Source organism: Cnephaeus nilssonii (genome assembly GCF_951640355.1).
Source record: "Cnephaeus nilssonii genome assembly, chromosome: 4".
NCBI lineage: Eukaryota > Metazoa > Chordata > Mammalia > Chiroptera > Vespertilionidae > Cnephaeus > Cnephaeus nilssonii.
In genome coordinates, this window is record NC_137075.1 from 37,721,720 (window position 1) to 37,746,848 (window position 25,129).

Consider the following 25,129-nt stretch of genomic DNA (forward strand, 5'->3'; position numbering starts at 1 on the left):
CAAGGGTCCCAGGTTCGATTCTGGTCAAGAGCATGTACCTTGGTTGCAGGCACATACCCAGTAGGGAGTGTGCAGGAGGCAGCTGATCGATGTTTCTCTCTCATCGATGTTTCTAACTCTGTATCCCTCTCCTTTCCTCTCTGTAAAAAATCAATAAAATATATTTTAAAATAATATCTCAGTGAATTCTGCAATCTTCCAAATTTGATTCTTTCTTGGTCTTTTCTGCACCAAACCATACTTTGATACATCTGCTCCTACCTTTTATTCAGTTTAAAGCAGGGCGACTCAGCATCATTTGTGCTACTTTAAATACATGCCCCTGTTTTTCAGGTGTTTAAAATACTCAGTATAACCCCTGCTGTAAATGAGTCCTGACTTGAGTAATATTTGCTTCTCGCCTATCATCTGTATTCTTCACAGGAAATGATCACGGAGAGAGGTTAATGTAATAATCATAACAATATGTATTCATGTACCTCTTTAAAATGTGATTTCATTTAAACCTTTGTCTATAAATAATTTTATTCATGGCTCTAGGCTCATGTTTGACTGTCATAGGGTGTCTGGGAAGGCCCCTGAAGAGCTGCTCTTTTTGAAGATGATCAGCCATGTACTTGGAGCTATTGCATTGATGACGTGAGTTCTATTTTTAGGACTTGAACAGATTTGGAATCTGCTGCAGTGCAGTGCTACCGAGAATTCTTATGAGTTTAATTATTTTTCTCTTTTTCTTCTTTGACAAAAAATAGTCCTTAACATCAGCCTGTGATGTCTAATATACGTTCATTACATACAGGTTTCTTTATTTGAAACAGGGATTTGTTTGTATCCCTCATCAATATATCACCCCCACCCCTGGAAAAGTTCTTGAAAAAAAAAAACAATTTTGAGCACAGGTATATTCTTATTATCTTCATTTTATTAATGAGGACATAAAGATTCAGGGTGGTTTAGTAATTCCACCAAGGTCTAGCAATTAGTCAAGGTCACAGTCAGGAGCTGAACCCACCTGTCCAACCACGGACATCTACTTCTTTCTCAGACCTCAGTATTCCCATTTGTGGATTGGCAATAATGTTCTCTAAATAGCATGCACAATTTCCCTGGAATCTGGATTTTAGTTCTGCCTTTGCCACTAGATCAGTGGTTCTCAACCTTTCTAATGCCGCGACCCTTTAGTACAGCTCCTCCTGTTGTGGTGACCCCCAACTCTAAAATTATTTTCGTTGCTACTTCATAACTGTAATTTTGCTACTGTTATGAATCGTAATGTAAATATCTGTGTTTTCCGATGGTCTTAGGCGACCCTGCTAGCGGTTCTCAACCTGTGGGTCGCGACAAAAGGGAGAAGCACATAGAGCAGGGGTTCTCAACCTTTTTAATGTTGCGACCCACAGGTTGAGAACCACTAGCAGGGTCGCCTAAGACCATCGGAAAACACAGATATTTACATTACAATTCATTAACAGTAGCAAAATTACAGTTATGAAGTAGCAACGAAAATAATTTTAGGGTTGGGGATCACCACAACATGAGGAACTGTATTAAAGGGTCGCGGCATTGGAAAGGTTGAGAACCATTGCACTAGATAGTTGTGTTGGAAATATCACAGTCTTCCTGGATTTCAGTTCCCTCAACTATAAAATGAGCAGGTGGGTGGAAAGATATGTAAAATTCCTTCCAGCTCTAATTTTTATTTTATTTTACTTGAATTTGAATATTAACAACATTGCATTTGTTAGCGGATATGGATGCTTTTCCCATAGATTCTGAAATTGACATAGCTTACTCCCCGGTTCTGTCATTTAGGGATCAACTCTTTCTCGTTCTATTGCCCTCATTTTCATTTCTAATGATGTTAAATGATACAATCCCAGGCAGGGGAAGTCAGCCTTCTACCTACCTGCCCTTGCTCATAATTTCTCTTTCCACATACTTCTAGCAAGAAGAGTTAGAGGCTGGGATGGCTAGATAAGAGGCTTTTTCAGAATTATATCTACTTAGCTGGGATTGTATCATTTAACATCACTAGAAATGAAAATGAGGGCAATAGAACGAGAAAGAGTTGATCCCTAATTGACAGAAACCAGCCACGGGACTGTATTTTTGCCAAAGCGCTGCCTTTCTTGATATAGACGTGAATAATTGCACACACAGGCACACACCTCCCTACAAGTACTTAAAGTCACTTTCCATTAGCTACACATCTAGATTGCTGTCTCTCTTGCCTGTAAGTACATGTTTGAATAACATAACGTAAGACAACCTGTCTCCATTTACATATCAGTTCTGATTTTCACGGTTGGGGAAACTTCACCTCTTGGATTTATTTTAAGTCGAGTGTGATGAATGGCCTTGGGAACTACAGCATAGGAACAAAAAATCATGAGAGTTTCAGGCTTTTTTTTTTTTCCTCCTCTCTTTTTGGAGGCATAACTACTTCATTGCTGTCAAGTGAGGGCCTGGTATTACAGAAAAATTAAAAAAGAAAGGCTAAAAGGCACTCTAATTTTGTAAAATTACATAGTATGTTTGCAAGCTTCTATTTGAAAGTGTCTTTATATATGTGGGCATAGATTCTTTAGATAATTAAAATCATTACCTGGTAAATAAGTTTAAGTTTTTAAAATGAAATGTAGTTTGTGTGTGAATCTTGGTATGAATGAGGTAATGGGCATACTATGAGTATTCACTTGATTTTTTTTAAAACCTGATACATTGAATAATTGTTTTTAGTACAAATTAGATTATCGTAATCTTTAAGCCTGCTCACCTGAAATGATTTAAAGTGTGGTGCTTTTCGTTGAGGCAGATGACAGAGAGTGTATTAGGCAGCTATTTCAACAATGAACCCCAAATCTCAATGGCTCACAGCAAAATGTATTGTTCCCATTCATTGGCTTAGGAGTTGGCTAAGGTTCATTTGATTTGACCCAGGTTCCGCTAAGGTTGGCTCCAGGCAGTAAGACTGTGTTTGGGTCTGCTTTGTGTGTCTAATTCTAGGCTCCCTAGGATGGACTTGTCAAATAATGATGGCATAAACACCAAGCAGGGTGTAAAAACACACGGTGCTTCTTACTAGTAAAGCTTTGCCTCAGAATTGGCACAGTGTCACATTGCCCACATTCAATTGGCCAAAACAGGTCACGAGGCCAAGTCCAATATCCATGGGCCAATGGCAGGAACTACCAAGACAACTGGCAAGGCCTTGGGTGCATAATAATCATACAAGGCAGGAGGAAAGAAGTGGTAACAATACTCCAATGTATCATAGGTAGAGAGACATTCAATTTGGGGAAGATAAGGTATGGATACTACTTTCAGTTGTAAATGGCATATTACCTTTCCTTTCTTTCTGCTTCCATTACATTGATAATTGACAGCAAAACCCCAGTCTGATGTTGTAGGTTAGCATCAGGAAGTACAGCTCATCATTTGAATGGTTGAGACAAGCACAGACTTTCCAGGTGGTCCCAAGGTAAGTCGCCCTTACCGTACTGTGACTGTGCTGTGTGTTGTTATTAATAGTGGTCAGCTGTAGAATTAACCTGTGTGTGTATGTGTGGTCCATCCAGCTGTTGGAATGTCTTTGAGAAGCAAAATAAGCAATAAATATTGAGTACAAAACAAATATACAATATGCACATGAAAGGGAAAGATATATGATTAGGTTGATTAGACTTGTAAGCTTTTTACAAAATGTTCAATGAAAATCAAATACCTCAAAATCTGTATCAGAAAATTAAATGACATTTGACTTTTGACAGAATATACTTACCTAATTTTAGGTAAGTTTTCCTTCTCTTTATTAAATTTATTCAGTTGAAGAGAGTAGTGTGGCTACTACCCATTTTAATAAATATAGACATGTGCTTTATTTGTAACTATTCAAAAAAACTTGTATTGGTGTTATTAAAATTTCCATTAAAAGACTTTCTTTATAAGTTTATGTGCTTTCTAATGGTGAATTTGTCCCATGTCCTAACCTACGTTGTCAGACGTTTAAGAATAATGTTTTAATGTTACTTACGTCTGCCCTTGGTCCTGTGCTGTCAAATTGATCCTTACCAAAATTACTATGCGCCATGGTTTTTACCTTGCATGTTTCCTTCATAGGGATTTTGTCTGGTTAAACACTAGGTATGAGAAATTGGCTCTTTAAAATTAAAACTATTTCTAAAACAAAGTTCCTTTGTATTGTTTCTACTTAAACTGCGCGCTGTCTTTCCTCTGCACAGGAGTGGATTGGGTTGTACTCCACACCTCATGAATGCTGTGTCAGATAGCACCGCAGGGTGTACGAGTTAGTTTGTGTGTGCATCTACATTTTCTCTAAGGACACAGATCCTAGTTATTGTGGGAATTCACCACTCTCTTAAACCCAAATGATGAACTTCTGCTCACCAGACAATGTGCCTTTGATGATCTGGATGTCTAACTTAGGTGTTGTACATTATGTTCTCTGTGATGCGTATATTATGCTTTATGTCGTTTTATTAACCAGTATAAACTTTATTCAAAGCCGGCAGCTATTCCAAAATAAAAATGAAAAGTGGAGGGCCATAAAATGAGAAATAGGGCTAGTAATTAATACATTTCTGAAGCATGGGGAGAGTATACCATAAATTTAAAAAGGTCTATTTTCTCCTTTCTTGCCAAATATGAGCAGAAATATTCTGGGAGAGAGATGAGCCATATAATGGCAGCTAAAAAGGCTCTGGGCTTGAATCTCTTCATCTATGAAAGCATGGCCAGCAACCTTCCTCTCAGGGTCACCATGGAGATAAAGTGAAGGTACTTAGCGGAGTGCCTCCTCTTGGAGCCAGAGTGGGGGCACCAACAGGAGGGCCAAAGCAAACGCTCTGGAGAGTGTAGGTAGTAAAGGGGCATATGGAGAGGGTGAGGCCAGGTGACTGAAACGACTCTCACTCTAAGACATCTGGCTCAGGGAAAGGAAGAGCTTAGTTATAATAATCTGGACACCCTATGTCAGCAGAGTAAACACCTGAAGCCCTGGACTCTCACGTTCTCAGTCTCCACAGAGAGTGTTCTATGGGCAGCCTGCCAGAGGGCAACTGTAGAGACGCTGGGACCTGCCTCACCTTTCACTCTGAGGTGTTTGGAAATCAGCTGACTGGACAAGCAAACAATAAGCAAGACCTTGGCCATTTTTAAATAGTGTTTCTTCTAAAATGCTATTCTCATAGAAAGGAGAAGCATTTCATCCCATGATCCCTCTGTTAGCTGGCTTACTCTCAGCTCAGGTCACTGGTAAGTCAGGCTTGCAGCATGGCGGAAGTCATTGGCTGGCTTTGGGTCACTGCCAAAGAGACGCTCTTACAAGGATTATGTGTAATAAACACCCTATCATATATCCAACGGTGATCTCTATTGCAAAAGTACACTGAGCCTAAACCCTTAACTTCTGCCTAGTTGCATAATATTTTGCCAGGGTTTCTTACCAGGAATTAAAAGAGGACCAGGAACTTGAGAGTCAAATGGGACTTTAGAGGTGATCTAGCCTAGTGTTTTCCAAACTATGTTCCATTGGAACACTAGTGGCTTTCAACAAGGTTATTGGGTGCCCCTTTAAATGGATTCTGTGGTCAAATAAGTGTGGAAAATACTATTATACAGAGCTAAATTTCTTTACTAAAGGACACTCAAGGTCTGTAATATGCTAACATGAATCGTAGCTCCATGGGATAAGACATGCCACTTTTCTCACACTTAATCGACCACAAAGTCCTTTTGTGATAGAACACACACTGTCATTACAAGAATGCCAGGCAGAGGCCATATAGTCTGGTCTTTGAGAGCATGGCCTCTAGCATTTAACTGCCTGGGTTCAATTCCTGGCTTTACCATTTACTGACTATGATCTTTGTGATTCAGTTTCTTCTTCTAAAACTGGAACACTAATGATACCTGCCAATAGGGTCCTTTTAAAAAATCAAGGCACAGGGCTGAGAACAGTGCCTGGCACATACTTGCCTATTCTCATTCTAACAGGTAGATAAGAACTAGCAGAACACCCTCATTCTGGGGATGAGAAAAGTGAGTTCCACATAGTTCTCTCAGGCAGCCTCACGCATTCAACAAGCTGACCAACCGCCAATGTGCACCACTCACGATGATTCCATCCCCCACAATGAAGATGAGCACCGTGTAGTTCCTTAACCTACAAGACACACACACTAGTGACTTGGCTCAGGTGACAACTTTTAGTAATAAAGCCAACAACCCAGCCTTCAGGCTTCTGTCCTCCAGCTCATTCCCTGATTCTATCCTGAATGAGAATGGTATACGTAGCAAGATTGGTAAGCAAGAATAGGGAGCACAGATTTGAGCTAATAGGCTTATTATTATTTTTTTAAGCAGGTATGAGGGCACATATTTTAATTCTTTGTTAGTGTGATTCAGAAGAGTAATTAAGAAAAGCACTTTTGGAGGAATGCAAACTCTAAAACTTTCAGAAAGGAAGGTAGTATGAAATGGCCCACACGAGTCCCCAAATATGGTGGCTTGATGTTTTTCTGGCCACTGTGTCACTGAAAGTCTTCTCTGTGTTTGTCTAGGCATCTCCTCCGAGAGCTTTCCCCGGGACTGCTTCAATGAGCAGTCATCCACTAAGGACCTTCCCATCAGGGATGGAGGTGCGTGGGTCCTGGGCCATAGAGCTGGACCAGCCTGTCCCTTTCTGCTCCTCGAGGAGCGAGAGAAGACAAACAGAAGTGAATTGCACTTGGATCTCCATGTAAGTAGAAATATTGTGTTTGTGCTGTGATTCTTTGCAGTCAGCATAGGTTCATTTAATATGCATTTAATGTAAATCATGTTCATAAAGCTGCTGAAGCTTCATTGTGTGTGTGTATGTGTGTGGGGGGGGTGTCATTGTCTAAAAATCAACTGGTGGCAGAAAACAGATCTTGGTGATCTGAAATTTATGTGCTAGAAAGTGACTGTGTTTACACTTTATCTGAGCTTTTCAGAGTCCTCTGTTCACATCAGCTTAGCTGCCTAAACCCCATTGTAGGAATGATCATTTGATGCTGTTCATCTCTTAATATCATTTTTTCTTAAAAGGTGAGGACATATGTTAGCTGACTGATAGGCTCTGGATTTTCCAGTGAAACCCAAATAGCCTGTCTGCTTGCATATTCCTAAACCTTTTTTTTTTTTTTTTCTCTTCAGCTGCCCAAATAACAGGTGATCTGGTTGGCAGGAAATCTGCAGAATACAAGATGACCCATTTTAAAAACACAGCCTTCTTCTTTCTCAGTCATTCTTTTATTCATTGACACAGAAGCATTGACGACCCTATACAAAGCAGGGGGCTGAGTTTTAGCTACTTCCACATTGTAGGTGGCCTGATAGGATTGACCAACTGCCCCATTCTCACCACCCTTCTTCACCCCCTTCACCTCCCAGTTTCCTGTCAGAGATGGGGGTGAGCATTAAAAATCCAGGAAGCACTTATTTCCCCCGTTAACTCTCATGCCTATTGACAATCTTGAATACTTCTCAATTCATTCCTTTCAGGCCTGGAAGTATGTGTTTGACAAGTGTGGGTTAGGTCTGTAATATTCCTATGGGTGACGAGTTTTTCAAGCAACCAACAACAGAACCTTGTATTTTTCATAACTATAAAACCATAGTCACAGTATGTTTTTTAAGAAAAGCATTTGACATCCCAGTTATTGTAAAAGGAGGTTTGGAATGGAACTGAAAGATGGAAAATCTACAGCCCTTCATGAGGTGGCATGGGAATTTGTAGTTTTGTTTTGCTCTGAAAGAGTGAAATGGTGCATCTTGAGATGTGCTCCAAGTAAGAAGTGGAACAGTGACATCTCCTGGTCAGATTACTCTCAGTTCCGCTTGCTGCTGCAGAAGGCCTTAGAACATGGAAGTTCAGAAACAGATTTTGAAAGACTTACTTTTTGTGTATGTTTTTAAAAAATTCGGTTTATGTTTTTTTTTAGGCACTGGCTAACCAGGTTTGCCTTCTCCCTTATGAATTAAATTATTTCTTAATTTTACTTAGTTTATTTTTAGTTATAAGAATCATACCCAACCCTTTTAGAAAACTTGAAATATGTATTTAAATGGAAAGAAAAGAAATAATCTTTAATCTCAGTAGCCAAGAATAGTGTTAAAATTTGATAATTTTTTGTGCTTTTTACTATGTATTATTTATGTTCAGTAAGGGATTTTTTGACATATAAACATAGATTTTATATCTTTCTTTCTTTCTTTTTTCTCTATCAATCACTTTTACATTGCTTACCCATGTTGCTGCAGGTTCTTTCTAGATGTATCATAAATGACTGCATATTGTCCCACTATATCATATCCCAAAATTTATTTAATTATTCTCTATTATTGGATGTTGAAGTTGTTTCCAATTTTGGAATAGTATACTACAATTTGGAAGTAAATAGCACTATCACACATATAATTTATCCTATGCCCTTTCTCTTCTGAGTATTTTTAGGCTTTTGATACATACTGCATTAATCAGGTCTATTTCCTGAACTAGCCTTTAATGGCAAATATATGCATATATAAAATATAATTTACATGTTATATACATTATAATAAAATATACTTATATGCTTCTTAGTCTACTATTAATTATAATTTTTAAAAATTAGGATAATTTTTTAAGATTATTTTCTACATTATCTTTTTTTTACACTTTGGGCCCAAACACATACTTCCAGGCCTGAAAGTAAGGCTCCTCACCTCCAAGCCCTTTCCCCTCAGTACCATTTAACTCTTATTGCCTCTCTGGCTCTTTATAGGAAAAAAAAAAACAAAACAAAAACAAGCTAAAGAAAGGGCCTTCATAGTAGCACCAGCCCCCCTTCCAGTTACGATTTTGATTGGTGGATGCCAGACTCCCACTGATTATTAAGTGTTTAGCTATCACCCTGCATACTAATGAGTGGCAGCACATCCACAGGAAAAGGCTGGGAAAGGAACTTTCTGATGGTGGCAATGCAAAACAGAGCAGTCCTGTCAAAGCTGTAAGGCCGATCAAAATATCAGTCATCAACACCTCCCTGACCGAGTGTTCAAAGTCCCCCTGGAGAAACATGTCCTTGTAAGCTGGTGTGCTGATTATTAACAGGATATAAACTTTTACCAAATCACTAGAACCCTTCCAAATGGAAAATCTTACTTAGAATATCAATATTTAAGACAATAACAGTCAATTTTTTTTTTTAATTAAGAAAAATATAAAGGTCATTCTTGGCTTCCAGGCCACTCAGAAACAGGCAGTGGGCCCACCTCTGCTCTAGACCAGGAGTTGAAGATCTCTCTCACTTCTCCTCTTGGCTCAACCACTAACTAGCTATGGCACCCTGGGCATTGCCGAACTTCCGTGGGCTTCAGGATTTTGTTTGTTTGTTTGTTTGTTTTGTTGTATGTGTGTTCTTTTTGTTGTTTTGTTTTTATCAAATGTGTTTTAACAGAATGGGGAGGACCAGGAACAGATGAAACAAAGTTCCTTTTAGCTAAAATATTAGTTTTCCTGATTCTATTATAGGAACATAAATCAACCGGGGCAATGATATTGGGAATGGAAATTAGTTTATTTAAAGGAAACAAATAACATTTCAATATTCCCAATGTGAATCTTCATTCCAATGTGAGAAATAATGTCACATCTCTGATAGTAAGACCAAAATTTGTAGTCTCCTAACTATTTGAAGGCACCCACCACTTCTTTCTGCTTCTCCAGTGCAGTCCCCCCACCCCAGTTTATTGAGGTATAATTGACATTTAACATTGTATAGGTTTAAGGTGTACACCATAATGATTTTATATATGTGTATATTACAAAATGATCACCACAGTAAATTTAGTTAACATCCATCACCTCAATTACCAGATTCTTTTCTTGCGATGAGAACTTTTAAGATCTACTCTCCTAGCAACTTTTAACTATGTAACACAGTATTATTAACTGTAGTAACCATGCTATGCATTAGATTCTCAGAACTTATTAATCACAAAACTGGAAGTCTGTATCCTTTGACTGCCTTCACCCATTTCCCCTATGCCTCATCCCCCCCCCTCTGGCAACCACCCATTTGTTCTCTATTTCTGTGAGCTTAGTGTTTGTTTGTTTGTTTGTTTGATTTGGTTTTTAGGTATGTGTGTGTGTGTGTGTGTGTGTGTGTGTGTGTGTGTGTGTGTGTTTTAAGATTCCACATACAAGTGAGAACATACAGTATTTGTCTTTCTCTGTCTGACTTATTTCACTTAGCATAGCATATGCCTCAAGAGCCATCCATGTTGTGACATTTGTCTTTCAGTCACTGAATTGTGAAAAGGTCCTGGACGTCCTTGGGGAAATGGCAGGATGTGGGGCTGGTGTAGGATAGACACTAGAGATATTGAGGGCAGCATCTGTTTACCAACCAGTATGTATTTTAATGTTCAAACAACCAGTGCTAGTCTTGATGCCTCTTGGGTGAATGTCAGCCAGACTATCGTGTAGAGGGGTTCTATTTAGGTGATTATCCTGTAGACCTGTGCAAGCAAGTTCTGTGGACCATTCTGGTTGATCTACAAAACTCCTGAAATACTGAACCCAGTGCTCAGTCAGTTCCCCTTCAGGTCCCGAGGTTGCTAAACAGTCCATAGGATGAACTTAGAGTGAAAAATCACTTGTTGTTTTTCTGATATTCAAATCTAACTGGTTGTCCTGTATGTTATTTACTAAATCTGGCAACCCTAGGCATCACTTTTCAGGCAGCATTCAAATGCACCAACTGTGTGAATTACCCTCGGTGGCATCTGTGTATGGTAAACACTCAGTCACCCCAGAATCCCCATTTAGAGCTGAACATTATAAAGTTACACTTAAAGGAAAGTTTCTTGTATCCACCAAACAAGAAGCTACCATTAGCCATGCTCCTCAGTATCCAGTGAATTTGAACCAGATATGCCAAAGGCACTGAAGATGGACATACTAGAGAGCAAATGCAGCCTAATTTCTTACAAGTGAAAATTCCTGAAGATCACATTTGAGAGGATTCTCACCATGGAGGATGGTTTATAAAGTGTCTGTAAACATGGGACATGGGTGAGATAGAAACACCACTAAAAAAGGTGTGGCCTGAGATTGAAAAAAAGATAGGAAAAGATAAGCAGTCATTACGATTATTATTGGTTGCACAAATCCTGGAAGTAGGATTTTGCTTGCCAGTTTTTAAAACACAAACTTTGACCTCTTCTTAGTGATTCTGATTTCCAAAGATCATCTCAATCTCCTTCTCACCTGTGGAGCCCTGAACTCTTCTGACCGAATTGGCCTAAGTGGATGGGGAGGACATAGCATCAGGTTCCAAGTAATTGCATCTTATGAATGGAAGGACATAATTACCAAGCCCACACCCAACCTTTAGTGTCTCACCCAGTAACAAAAACTTCCAGGTATTGATAACTTCCTAAATACCAGGCACTATCCTTTGAGATATCATTATACCTACTGTACAAATAAAGAGAGAGACTCAGTAAAGTGAGGGGCAAGGACTTGAACTCAAGTCTGAGTCTAGACCCAAGTGCTTAAAAGTTAAACCCCTCTACCTCCCCATTATTATGGATACTTTTTTGTTTGTTTGTTTTCTTTTGTTTATAATGTACAAAACAAAGCCATGCATTTAATGGGTATGAGTTAGCTCCCATAATCAGTGAGAAGAACTGAGACTCAGGCTCAGAATTAAACAACTAGACCACAACCAAATCACCCCATAGACCTCAATCCAGTGAAGATTCTGCAGTGGCTACCATGGAACACTAGATGTCTCAACGTGCCCTTTAACGATCCTGTCCCTTTAAAATGAATGAGGAAACACTGATGGGAGCATGAGCAGATATCAGTCCTTCCACCTTCCTTCACTCCTAAATGTCAAACTCCACAGCGTAATTTAATTCAACAGCAAAAAGTGCACAGTGCTCTCTGGATGGTACCTTTCCAGCACATGAAAAGGGCCACCTCCTTGTCTTGTTTTTATGGAAGCCAATGAGAGCCTCCACCTAAGGCTAAAGGCCACAGATAGACTTACCCAAAACATTAGGATATTCATGACAATGAGACTTGTATGTGCAAATGAATTCAGAAATAGCAAAGTAGCTTGTTTTCTGAAGGGGTGTTATATATTTTTTGTATATGAGTACATATACAATATATGAGTACATTTGTATATGAGTACATATATAATAGTTATATACTATTTTGTATATGAGTACATACGCGTGAAAGACAGAATGAAAAAGACAGAGAAAGGAAGAAAGAGGCACCCTAGCCAGTTTGGCTCAGTGGATAGAGCACCGGCTTGTGGACTGGAGGGTCCAAGGTTTGATTCTGGTCAAGGGCACATGTACCTAGATTGCAGGTTTGATCCCAGGCCCTGCAGGAGGCTACCAACTGATGTACTGATGTTTTTTTCTCTCACTTTCTCTCCCCCTTCCTTCCACTCTCTCTAAAAATCAGTGGACACATATCCTTGGGTGAGGATTAACAACAAAAGACAGAGATCAAGTGTCTGTTGGCTGTATGATAAATGATTAAGAAATGATACAGGGAAAAATAACAGTGGGAAGTGATGAATTAATGATCAATTTGGAGAATTCCCTTTTTTACCTTACAAACTCCTCATCACTTTAAGTCATGATAAAACAATTGATAAAAAGTAATCTGGTTTCACTTCTAAACCCCATGAAATTTACCCAGTTTTCTCAAATTAGTACCAATTTTGAAATTGGTGTGGAAGGTTGTTACCACGTTAAATTAAATGGAAAATGTAGGCAATCATAAAGTTCAGTTCTTATACCATTTCCCTTGCTTCCCTTAACACCCACCTGTCCTCTCAAATCTAGCAGCATCTCAGACTTCTCTGTAAAACAAAAGGAACAGTGAGTTTGGCTTAATCATTGAACAGCCTTAGTGGATAATGGAACTCTGACATTCTCTTTTCTTTGACCTTGATAACATTTAGTGTGCTGATGCTCTCTTTGTCTATTCGGACGTGAAATGTATTAGCTGCTCATGTAAAGTTTGGACTCTTGGGAGTTTACATAGAGAAAACTTTGTATTATGCTTTCAGAGCCTAAGAGCACACAGAATAGAGCTGAATTTTATAAAACTGTTGAGAAATTTATCTAGGAATTTTATTTAAATGAGTTACAGGTGAAATATCTTATTTGGTTTCTCTAAAATCAAAATAATTGCTTTTTTGCCCCCTCTTCAAAGAGTTCAATTTTTTCAGCCTCTCTGTTTTGTTTTAAAAAACTGCAGTGCTGCGTGCATTTATTGGACTTGGGGTGCTATAAACTTCATATGGTCTTTTTAAACCCTGGTCTTTCTACAAATATCATTTATGTTCCATGTATGTATTTCTGAAAAGCACTTTCTTTCTTCTCTCTCCAGGATAAAGATGGTAATTTGTGGTTAAAATCACAATCCCATGTGACCTATTTAGAATTTGAAGTGTAGTAGCCTTTGCCTAGAGAAGGTTAGAGCATGTCTATGTTAACATAAGGTTTCAGTTTTTAGGGCCCGAACTGCAACTGCTACATAAATGTTCTGTGCATGAACATTATAACCTTTCCTCTCCAGCTGTAGAAAGTAAGTGACCTTGATTCTAGGAACTGTCAGAACATTTCTTCAAAATATTTCATGATACTTTTTAAAGTGTTGAAAATAACAGCAGTGCTATATGCACTTGTTTTGTTTAAATACCAAATTAAAATGATGTACAAAGTGGAGGCAATAGTGAATATATTTCAGAACTGTGGGAATGTGACGCTTCTCTCCCACCCGATGATTCCTGTAACTACACGCTGAATCTGTGGTGAATCAAGAAGGCACTGCGTTAGGACTATTAGCACTTTTAATTCCTAATGCAATCCTTCTGAGTTAATTATTTTTCTATTTTATACATGTAGACACTCCCTCATAGACATTAAGTAACTTGTCTAAGTAACACAGTGAGTATGTGACTAGTAAATAATATCTCTTGTTGAACACATATTCTACTTCAAAGCCATAGCTCTTGCCTCCTCCTCTACTTTTTTTCTATTCTCTCCTCAGCTGTGTTCAAGAATAGACTCATAGTTGTGACAATGCCTAGGTTACTTTCTCCTTTGTGATTTTAATGAATTTACATTTGTTTCCATTTTTTTTTCTCTTAAAATGACTAACTCATGTGAGTATTAACTCAAGGAATCATTACTGATCGAATCAGGACTCATAATCTTTGTGTCCTTTCTATTCTCTGCAAATTCCTTCTAACTTCAGTAGCCATTTGGTTCTGGTAACCAGGTGATTTATTCGACCCCCATTCTGATGTTTCAAAATGAAAGAGAACTGTTTTAAAATACCATAGTTCTTTGACTTATTGTAATGATAAGAATGAACCTTTAGAATTAGATTGATCCAGTCCAAATTTTGGCTTTGCCACTCATTGGTTGTTTAATCTTAGAATTGACCTAATTTCTTTGAACCTCAGTATTAACATCTCCAGCAATTTCCAAACACTAGCTACACATGGCTATTAATTCAAATTAAGTTAAATTAAAAATTCAGTACCTCAGTCACACTAGCCACATTTTAAGTACCCAAAGGCCACCTGTGGCTAATATTTATTGTATTGATGACACAGATATAGAACATTTCCATTACTGCAGAGACTTGCACTGGACATTGCTAATCTATAAAATGAGATCACTGATACCTTTCTCCTAGAGTTATGATGGGGTTAAGGTACAAGAAAACTTGCCTAAACAATCTAGAATGGTACCTACTTAGGACAAGAATGACACTCTAAAAAAAATGCTAGTTCTCTCCCTCCTTTCCCATTATGCGTGCTCTTCTTATCTACCTTCATTTTATTTTAGGTAAATCCTCACATTTCCTAATTTTTATATTGCCTCCTTTACATTCAAAAAGTAATTTAAAATGATACCTGAAAGAAAAGAAAAGGGAAAAGAATGATACCTGGAACTTTGTTGTTTGTTTGAAGTATTAGTCTCAAAATAACTTTTACTTTAAAAACTCAAGGAAGGAAAAGAAAAAGATACCCAGTAATAGCACAGCCAATGGCTGTCTAGTTTTATGACTTGGGAAGTAGGAGCATATGGGCAGCAATAGGTATGTATGGTTTATTAGAATCCAGACCTTCATCTAAAACTTTTATCATGATCAGCTTCAGCCACAATGAAATGCTTTCTGCATGGACTTCATGGCTTCTGCAGTGATTATCCACAAGGGACATCATATTATTCATTTTGGAAAAGCTCAAAATCCTTCAAAAACTTGTCCCAGGATATTCTGTACTTTAAAGAATGCCCCCTTTCCCCTTCTCTCCAGCTTCACAAGTAAGTCCCAGCCTTTCCTTTTCCCTCTTACATTTTTTGTTCATCAGCATAACAGTGCTAAGGGACTGCATATGCAGTATCATCATCAGTGTCTATCAATAGGCTCTTGAGAAAAGGATTTTTAAAAATATATTTTTATTGATTTCAGAGAGGAAGTGAGAGATAGAAACATCAATGAGAAAGAATCATTGATAAGTTACCTCCTGCTCACCCCACACTGGGGATTGAGCCCGCAACCGGGGCATGTGCCCTTAACTAGGATCAAACCCGAGACCCTTCAGTCCACAGACTGATGCTCTTTCCACTGAGCCAAACTGGCTAGGGCAAGGATTTTCTTGAGAGAATCCAAATTTATGGATTTTTTCCTCCTTGAAATGATTGAGTTGGTTTTAAAATCATCGTGGAGCACAGGAAAAGCAATAAAGAACAGGGTGAACTCTGTCACCTTCTACAGTGGTGACCTGGGAAAACTTTAAGCTAATTACTTTTTTCAGATGATGGAAAAAAACAATCCAGAGAGCATTTGCCCTGAAACACCCCAAGGGATCCCTTAAAAGAATTTTCTTTGGAACTCCGTTCACTCGGGGCACACATGTGGCGTGGGGAGGCATATTTAGTAGGCCTTTCTATAGTGAACAATCCTGTTCAGACCAAATGGCCCTTCTGCCCAAGTGCACATGTAGGGGAGAGGCACTTTCATGTTCTGGCTGTCAGTAAATACCTGTTTCATAGTGACAGAGTTAAAAAAAAAAATTTTATGCTGGTCGATATTCCTAAGAAAGTGGTTTCTTTCCTATGAAAATGTATCATACAGTATTTACTATGTGTCAGGCATTGATGAAGGTGTCAAACAGGTATTAATTTATTTAATGCTCTTAATAGCCCATAAAGTAAGTATTTTTCTTATTCCCAGATTCCAGGCAAGGAAGCTGAGGAGGGAGCTTATATAAGTTATTGAAAGTAAAGCTTCCTGAAGGAGCAGAGTAGGATGTAAGCCCAGGACGCAGGGAAAGTTTCTTAAATCTGCAACAGCCCTTGTTCCTTGATCCTTGAAAGATCACATTCCACTGCTCTCTTCTTTCTTTTAGCTTCACCAGAGCTTCTTTTCCCTTTAAGAGTCTTCTCGTTTGTTACCTACATTCAACACATTTCCACACAATCCTTGATACTTTTTCAATAGAAAAAGGCCTTAATCACTGCCACTTGTTCTTGCAGTAGGCAAGTGCAAGTGCAGCCTGCTTTCTTTCTTTTTTTAAATATATTTTTTTATTTCAGAGAGGAAGAGAGAGGGAGGGAGAGATGGAAACATCAATGATGAGAGAGAATCATTGATCTGCTGCCTCCTGCACGCCCCACACTGGGGATCGAGCCCACAACCCGGACTTGTGACCTGACCGGGAATTGAACCATGACCTCCTGGTTCAAAGGTCGACACTCAACCAGTGAGCCACGCCAGCCGGGCCTGTTTTCTTTTTTAACTAATTAGTAAAAACAGTTGCCAGCTTCTGATAGGCTGATGCAGAGGGGCTGTATTAAGTGTTGTGGTAGTTGGAAGGGGAAGTGCTATACTAGTAGAACTAAAATAGCAGGGAAGCTTATGGAGGTCTCTGGCTTTGTCTTTCATTTGGCCTCATAATTTCATTTTGAAGATGTGGAGAATGAGAATAAGGAGGTTGCTGATCTGGAAGAAGGTAAGGGCACACATGCCAAGGCAGGAGCAGGGGGTGTGATGTGGGGTGAACAGGGGTCAGGACACCCGTTTCCATCTTGCTGCTGTGCTTGAGCAGTGTGAACTGGTATCAGTTATTTAGCTTCTCTTGACTTCCTCTTTAAAATAAGGTTAAGCTAATTGGTTTCTAATATTTCTAAAGTCCCATTCAGCCTCCCAACAATTAGATTCTACCAACATTCTTTCATAACCTACTCCTTCCATGTGGCCTCTGACTCATGTAACAAATGTCTTTGGAGTATCAGTACTTGTGATGTCATAATTTCCTCAGATCTCAACTTCATTTGGTAAGTTAAAACATACTTCCTGAACCCCAAAAACCCTCCTCCATCCATTACCCCACTCAGACCTTATTTATAGTTTACTTACTTTTCCCAATCTATTGCTCAAACTTTTTTTTTCCCACAGATATAGTTTCTTCTCTTTTACTTACTCTTACTAATGTAAATTCCACTTTCTACTTGCTGTCTCTAGCAAGCCTCACATGAACCTGGTTGAAGCACTTTAGGAAGCTGGAAGCAATTAGTCATTCAATTCAGGCCCAGAATTTGAAATAAATCGGATAAAGAGAAACATGAGAATTAAGTAGCCTAATGCTGTGAAATGTAATCTTGTTTGCTTTACTTTTCCCTTGCCTTTCGGGGTTTTATGAGAATGTGGGAAGGAATTATCTAAACTGAATGATATGGGCGAAGGTCACACAGAGTAAGGGGAAGTGGTTCTAGGAAATTTTCTTTTTAGGCAACATCCAACTTCGGCATATAGGTGTGTTATTTTTTTATTGTTTTATTTTGTGTTTTTATTGTTTCTTTTAGTTTTTAATGCTGATTAATCTTGTGAGAATCAAGGAGCTTGGTTCTACTGCTCCCATGAGGTGATGTGCCTTTTTTGTTGTTGTTGTAATCACTTTTTTCAGTTTTATCTTACCAAGTTGGACTGATGTTCTTATTGCCATGAGGTACAATTGGCTGAAGCCTCAATTTGAGAGGATAGTGAGATGAGAGAAACATGGAAAATTTACTGGTAGTAAATTCTCCACACAAATATGTACTATGTTCCATTTTCAAGTAGCTGGGTACTGATTGTTTTTTAACAAATAGTTGAAAGAACATCATGTGGGCCAAAAGCTACCTAATTATTTATCATGCCTGTTTTATCTTAGTTGCCTAAGGTAGATCATTTTTATTTGGTTTTCTGCTCAAGTGTAGCTATTAAAGAGCTTAAGTGTCTTGAGATTGGAACAAAAGACAATCAGGTGAGGTTGTAAATGTGACAGTATTGACTATCCCTGGTTTGGGGTAGTTTTTAGTTGCTTAATAAGTATTTATAGCGGAGTAAGACACTGAAATAAATAATGTCCAAGAGAAGTGATTCTTTCTCTCCTGCAAATGTTATAGCAGTAAATGGAATCATTTTTCAAACCAACTAAGATCAAATTTGTAGGTTGCTCATTTGAACATTATAGTCTGAAATGAATTTCAATTCCCTAAATGCCGAGAAGTAGTAATATTTTTCATGGTCATGAGGACCAGTGGCCTGCAAGACAGTCAATATTCAGAGATCTATTTGAACTACCATGCTGCTCTTTCTTACTCAGCTTCATATTTAGGCAGTCATGGCTTGCTTTCATTCAAAATTGTTTTATGTCCACCTATTGCTGTTCAGACTGGATCTGGGGTATAAAGCACTTGGTTACAGTCTATGGATAGAATCACCTCTTTCTTGGCTGATTTCCCCCATTAAACTACACATTTCATGATTGTGGGGGGCTGGAGTTTCTTCACCTTTATATCCCCAGAGCTTTGTACATAGTCAGCGCTTAATAATTATTTTTGGGTGAATACATCTTTGTGATAGGAATCATGCTTCTCCTCCTCCTTTTTTGTTAATCCTCATCGGAGGATATTTTTCCATTGACTTATAGAGAGAGTGAGAGACAGAAACACTGATGTGAGAGAGACATATTGATTGGTTGCCACCTGCACACACCCTGACCAGGGCCGGGGAACCTGCAACCGAAGTATGTGCCCTTAACTGGAATCAAACCCGGGACCCCTCTATCCACTGAGCCAAACCAGCTAGGGCAGGAGTCATGCTTCTTGAAAGAAGGGGAATTATAGGAGCAAGCTGGAAAGCCTCTTGATGTGGTTTAGTCCAGAGGATTCAATGTCTTGATTGTGACCAGCAGAAAAGCCAACTAGGGCCCTAGCTGGTTTGGCTCAGTGGATAAAGCATCAGCCTACAGACTGAAGGGTCCCAGGTTTGATTCTGGTCAAGGACACATGCCCAAGTTGTGGGCTCCATCTCCAGTAAGGGGCGTGCAGGAGGCAACCAATCAATGATTCTCTCTTATTATTGATGTTTCTATCTCCCTCTCCCTTCCTGTCTGAAATCAATTAAAAAATATATTTTTTAAAAAAGGAATTTTTAAAAATGTTTTTATTAATTTTAGAGAGAAAGGAGAGGGAAAGAAAAACATTGATTGGCTGCCTCCTGCAAGCCTCCCACTAGGGATTGAGCCTGCAACCCAGGCATGTGCCCTGACTGGGAATTGAACTAACAACCTTTTGGTGCATGGGACAATGCTCAACCAACTAAGCAACATCGGCCAGGGCCAGCTAGGAATTTTTGCTTGATTTTTCTAAGCAGCATCTCTAGATTTTTCCCCCCTAAATTATAGCAAGGGGCGGGGGGGGGGAAGGCCATTCTCATTAAGTTTTTTGCAAAGTCAGTGTTCTGTGTCATCTCAGAGGGTAAAGTACGTTACGCATCCTACTGAGACCACCAACCACATAAGCCAATATGCCTTCATATCTCACAATTCAGGTGTGTGTGGCATCCTATTCTGGCAAGAGGTGGAAGTCAAGGTTTTAGAAGAGTGATTAAGAGTGTGGATTCTGGAGCCTGATGGCCTGGACTCAGGTTCTCATTTCACCATTCACCGATGCTATGAACTTGGGAAAACCACTTTATCCTGCTGTGCTTCCAAATAGGAAAAAGAGAATAAAGCCGACCTCATAGTAATGTGTATCAGTCAGTTAATGTAGAGCAGTGCTTGGCACATAGTAAACACCTAATAACTGTTAGATATGATGACTATTCTCCACTCATTAGCTGTGCAACCTGGGGCAGTTATGTTCTCTTGGCCATGGCTGCTTCACTTTTAAAATGAACCTAATAATACCTTACCCACCTTGAGGGGCTGGAATCACATCATCTCCTGAAACCCATGGCTTTCCCCCTGCTCCCAATGATGTATTGGCATTGTGGGTATTGAGAGGATTCTGAAACTTTATAATTTTGCTCCACGCTGTAGCATAGAAAGGTCAGCAAGCCTCTCCAGCTTATGTCCCATTTTGCCAAATCTGCTGAGGGTTCTTGAAACGTATTCTGAAAATCAGTTATTAGTTATGTCTAAGAAAATGGAGCCTTCTCAGTTAAAGAGGGAAAACACCAAGTATGTGCCATGTCTCCTCCCCTCACCCGTATATTGGAAGACTGATCTTATGGGCAGGTGTGATGATTCCTTTTTCCCCTCAGCCTTGAAGCAGAAGTCTGATTTGATCAATGTGTATTTTCTCTGGACAGGAATCTGGTTCTGAGACTTAAATGGCACCAATGAATATTTCTGCATGTGTGGTGGACTTTTTATTTTTATTATTGTATGTGCCCTAGTTAATAATCCCAAAATATACTAGGATCACTAGCAAACAGGAAAGTATCCATTTAGACAAGTCAAATCTGGGATTAGGAAGTGCTATCTTACCTTTCCTATAAGGATTGATGGAATACAATATGCACCCTCTTTGTGCGAGGGTTCCTTTTGAACACATTGCTAGACGAGCTATTGCAATCAGAATTTCTTAGTGTTCATATTTATTGGGGAACACGATACAAGTTATCAGTGTGGGACCCACAGTCATTTCCTGCTACAGGAGAGGCAAGACTGTCCTTTGGCTTGTGGCAACAACTATTTTGCAGAATAAATTGCTGTTTGTGTTTAACACTTGGGCTCAAAGAGAGCCGGTGATTACTTTTGAGGGATGGTAACTATTAAGCTAGCTTGACTCTCCTGATCCAGCATGGTGCCTTGCCTATCCCAGGTGCTTACTCAATGCCTGCTGACTGGACAGGATTTGAAAGAGAAACACTGAGAGCTTCAGGTACGACAGGAAGCGGTCCCAAGGGGCAACTATGCAGCTGGGAAACAGGGCTGCAGTTTTTCCACGACCTCAGTTGCCAGGTTCCCAGCATATAATCAGAGTATTGGGAACTACATTGAGCTGATGTTGGGCGGTTGTTTTGTCTGTCCTGTTTCTGTTTTAGGCAAATTGAGTCTTTGATAGAGACCTGACTGGTAGAGACCTTTCAGATGTTTTGCCCCTTAGAGGAATGTGGCTCCTCGGGGACTTTGGTGAATTGCTTTGCCTAACAAGGCAGGTTGTGTGTTACCATGTACCATGCCAGGCTTCCTTTAGTTGGTTGGATCACTGAAGCAGAGAGAGGTGCCCTTTAGCCGCCGGGATTCCGAAGAGAGCCAGGAAGTCAGAGCTGCTGAAGAAGCCTGAGGTTGGCAGGGAGTGTGGAGAGGAACCATTCCTGCCGGGCTGGGGCTGTTTACTCTGCCACCCTGAGGCTGGTGGACACTGGGTGTGGTGGGCGTGCTTGTCTAAGTACCTGTTTGTGGAACACTGAGACACCAGGGCAGGAGCTAAAACAGCAGTAATCTGAAACCAGTCGCGTTGGTTTTCCTTCTCTGGCCTCCGCAGCTAAAATCTGCATTCCAGATGAAACCTGCAGGGAAGCGGAAGAAAGCACTTAAAAAAAAAAAAAAAAAAAGCTTCAAGGGCAGTAAATTAACTGCTTTTGAGTTCCAGGGATTTTGAGATGATCTAGTTCTTTCTTTACTTTTATTTCTTTGCGTTGGGCTTTGTGAGTGGCTGTTGAGATCTGTGTGCACTGCTAGTTTTTTTTTTGTGTTTTTTGGCCTGGATGACACAGGCTTCTGACCATAATTTAGATGGCAAAGTAGGGCCCGTAAAAAAAAGTATTTCAGTCATTTTCTGCTGATTCACTTTTGAACGTCTTGGGCTGCTGGGGTGGTGGAGGGCTGTCAGGAGCAGCTTGCCGGCTCAGCACTTTCTGGAGCCTCACTTGCTCACCAATGAGGAAGTTGAAAGCCACCAGGAGAAAGACAGGCACTGGGGCGGAGCTGTGGTGAAGTCCTGGGCTGGGATGACTGGGGCCGGCTGACTTTCCTTACGACAAAAAGCCTTTTGTCCACGGAAATAAATACGGAAGTCCCAGAGGAGCAGCCTCCCAGCCCGTGAGTAGTAAGGTGCGCAGCCCCGGCAGCTTCTGGGCGCAGAGCTCCGCGGACTTTTTCCAGTTGCCCTGGGCGCACCGTGGCCGCCCCGACCGGAAGGGGAGCGCAGTGCCTGACCTGAAAGAAACCAAGTGTGCTGCCGGGCGGCCGAGGAGCTGGCTGCCGGGTCCTGTTGCTCGTCCTGTAAGTTAAGAGCTGATGGAGTGGATAAACTGAGAGCAGGGGAAGGTAACAGCAGCCAGGACTTCCATCGAGGGCACCGGCTGCGAGGCATGGAGGACGTTGGTGACCCTGTGAATGGCAGCGATGCCCCGCAACCAGACAAGTCTGCAGCCGGACCCGAAATGGCTCAGTCGATCCTGAGCAAGTTCTCTATGAAATCCCTCTTTGGGTTTGCGAGTAAACTGGAATCTGGGAAGCCCGAAGAGGAAGATGTGGTGCTGCAAGCATTCCACGCCTTAGTGGTGGATCCCGCGTGTCGGCTGGATGGTCCCTGCCAGGGCTCTGATGAGCAGGAGGCAGGGGCTCAGGTTGCACCCGGCCTCGGCCTCCTCGGAGGAGATGATGGGAAGACTGCGAGGGAGGAGACAGAGAGGGAGTCGGAGGGAAGTCAGAGAAAAGCAGAGGCAGGGACTTCTCTCCCCGGTCAAGAGCCTCTTCCACTCACGGCTCTGAGTGTGGGCAGAGACGATGCCATCTTGGTTCGCGGGACCCTCGTGACCACCACCAGTGATTCGGACTCTGATGATGGTGGCCAGGAGCCAGAAGAGGGAAGGAACGCCAATGGCCCAAAGTCCCCGAGTGTTGTTTTATCCGAGCCATCTGAGGAGCCCCAAGAAAAGCCAGGAGATTGCAGGGAGAACACTGCCGCCGGGGAGAGGGATGCTGCAGAGCCCGGGGAGGAGGGTCCTCAGGGGGCTCCCCCTGAGACGTGTAGCAAACCGGAACCTGGTGATGGTGGTCTTCAGACGGAGCACAGCCCCAGTCAAGGACAGGCTGGGGAAGAAGGTTCCCAAGTTCTACCCGTGGGGACAGACCAGACCTTGAGTGCTGGGGTCACCGAGAACACCTCTTCTAAAAAAGAAGCCCCTGGAGAGAAGTCATTCCAGCTGCCAGCTTTCTTCAGTGGGCTCCGCGTGCTGAAGAAGGGGGCTCCCGCCGAGGGTGGGGAGACCATCACCGAAATTAAACCCAAGGATGGGGACCTGGCTCTGCTCAAATTGACCCAGCCCGTTCAGAAGTCCCTCGCACAGACAGGGCCGCAGACAGCGCCGCCGACAGTGAAGACTGGGGAGAAAGCCAGTGACCTGAAGGCCACTCCCACTCTCCTGGAGCAGCTCTCCCAGCTCCTCAGCATCGACATGCCCAGGGCCGACGTGAAGGCAGAAGACCCTGAGCCGCCCCGGGGAGGAGAGATGGGCTGCAGCGCTGCCCAGGAGAGCCAGGGTGGCCCAGGAGAAGCACAAACCCAGGGTGGAGAGGTCAAACCGAAGCCACCAGAAACCGCCCTGGAGGCCTTCAAAGCCTTGTTCATCCGTCCCCCCAAAAAGGGGACCACAGCTGACACCTCTGAGCTGGAAGCTCTCAAGCGCAAGATGAGGCATGAGAAGGAGTCCCTACGAGCGGTGTTTGAACGGTCCAAGGCAAGGCCAGCGGACGGCCCCTCTGATTCCAAAAGCGTACGTAGAATTGGGTTTTCCATTTTGCCATACAATGCGATGCTGCTGTATTTCTTTTGAGGTTTCCTGTCAAAGTGAATTCCGGTCACCTATTATTAGTGACTGTCTTTTAGGTGAATGATAATGATGATTGAAATTGCCCTTGTAAGGAGTAGGGCAGCAGCGTTTTCTTCCTTATATTTTTATGGGTTGGTGTAAGAGAGGTGTGTGTAATTATGTGCTGGTGGGAAAGGGAAGCTGTCACTCGGAGTTTAAACATTAGTAGTAAATGTTCTTATAAAACTGAGCAGCATGAGGATGCGATGCAATATGGAAACAACAGCCCAGGTTTCCTCACCACTTAATTATATACCTCGGTGAAAAGTATTTTTCCTTTATATGTCTGCCACTCGGCGGAATACTTGTTTGTGATGTAATTGAAATGTTCTGTGTTGGTTACAAGGCATCCTGATTGAGCACTTGATTTAAAATGAGACCTGGATTTTAATTTTGATAATGCCCTTTACTGTCTGGGTGACCCTGATCACCTCTGAGCCTCAATCTCCTCAGGAGGAGAAAAGAAAAAAAGAAAGAAAATGCTAACCCTCAACCTATATGGTGGTTGTGAAGATTAAGTGAAGTTAGTGTGTGGTGACTATCTAATTAATAAAAGCTGTTACTCAAAGAAAATTAATTTGGTAATTTATAGACTACCTGTCCAATAGATCTTAGAGGTTCATAAGGACAACAAATAGAATGTCTTGGGTTATATCAACTCAGAATACAATTATTTCCTCTTATATAGTTCATCAGTTAAAATGTTAAAAATTAAAAAGTTTTTGGTAGAATTATGTTGGGGTTTAGTTAAAAACTAAACCCAATGTAACACTTGCATAGTTACAAAAATCAATGGATAAAAATAGCTTGAAGGCCATTTCACTATTATTTTTTTTAGTAGGAAAGAAAAAGAAGATTGAAATAGCAATGTGGGCTGCTTGAGAAGTGTATGTTGGCCTACAG

General features: G+C 40.9%; 1 protein-coding gene across 3 annotated transcripts in view; it reads left to right on the top strand.

Moving 5' to 3' along the window:
- FMN1 (formin 1) overlaps positions 1–25,129 on the top strand; it is a gene marked incomplete at its 5' end in the record, with an annotated part of 414,719 nt that overhangs the window by 79,989 nt on the left and 309,601 nt on the right. The window contains one exon of one of the 3 annotated variants that reach the window (XM_079768750.1): positions 6,582–6,760. The exons of 1 other annotated variant lie outside the window; for it this stretch is intronic. In XM_079768750.1, the coding sequence (XP_079624876.1) occupies positions 6,582–6,760 (179 nt within the window). Of the gene's footprint in view, positions 1–6,581; positions 6,761–22,322; positions 24,131–25,129 lie in introns of those variants that run through there. One more of the 3 variants, XM_079768752.1, reaches the window with a different exon arrangement.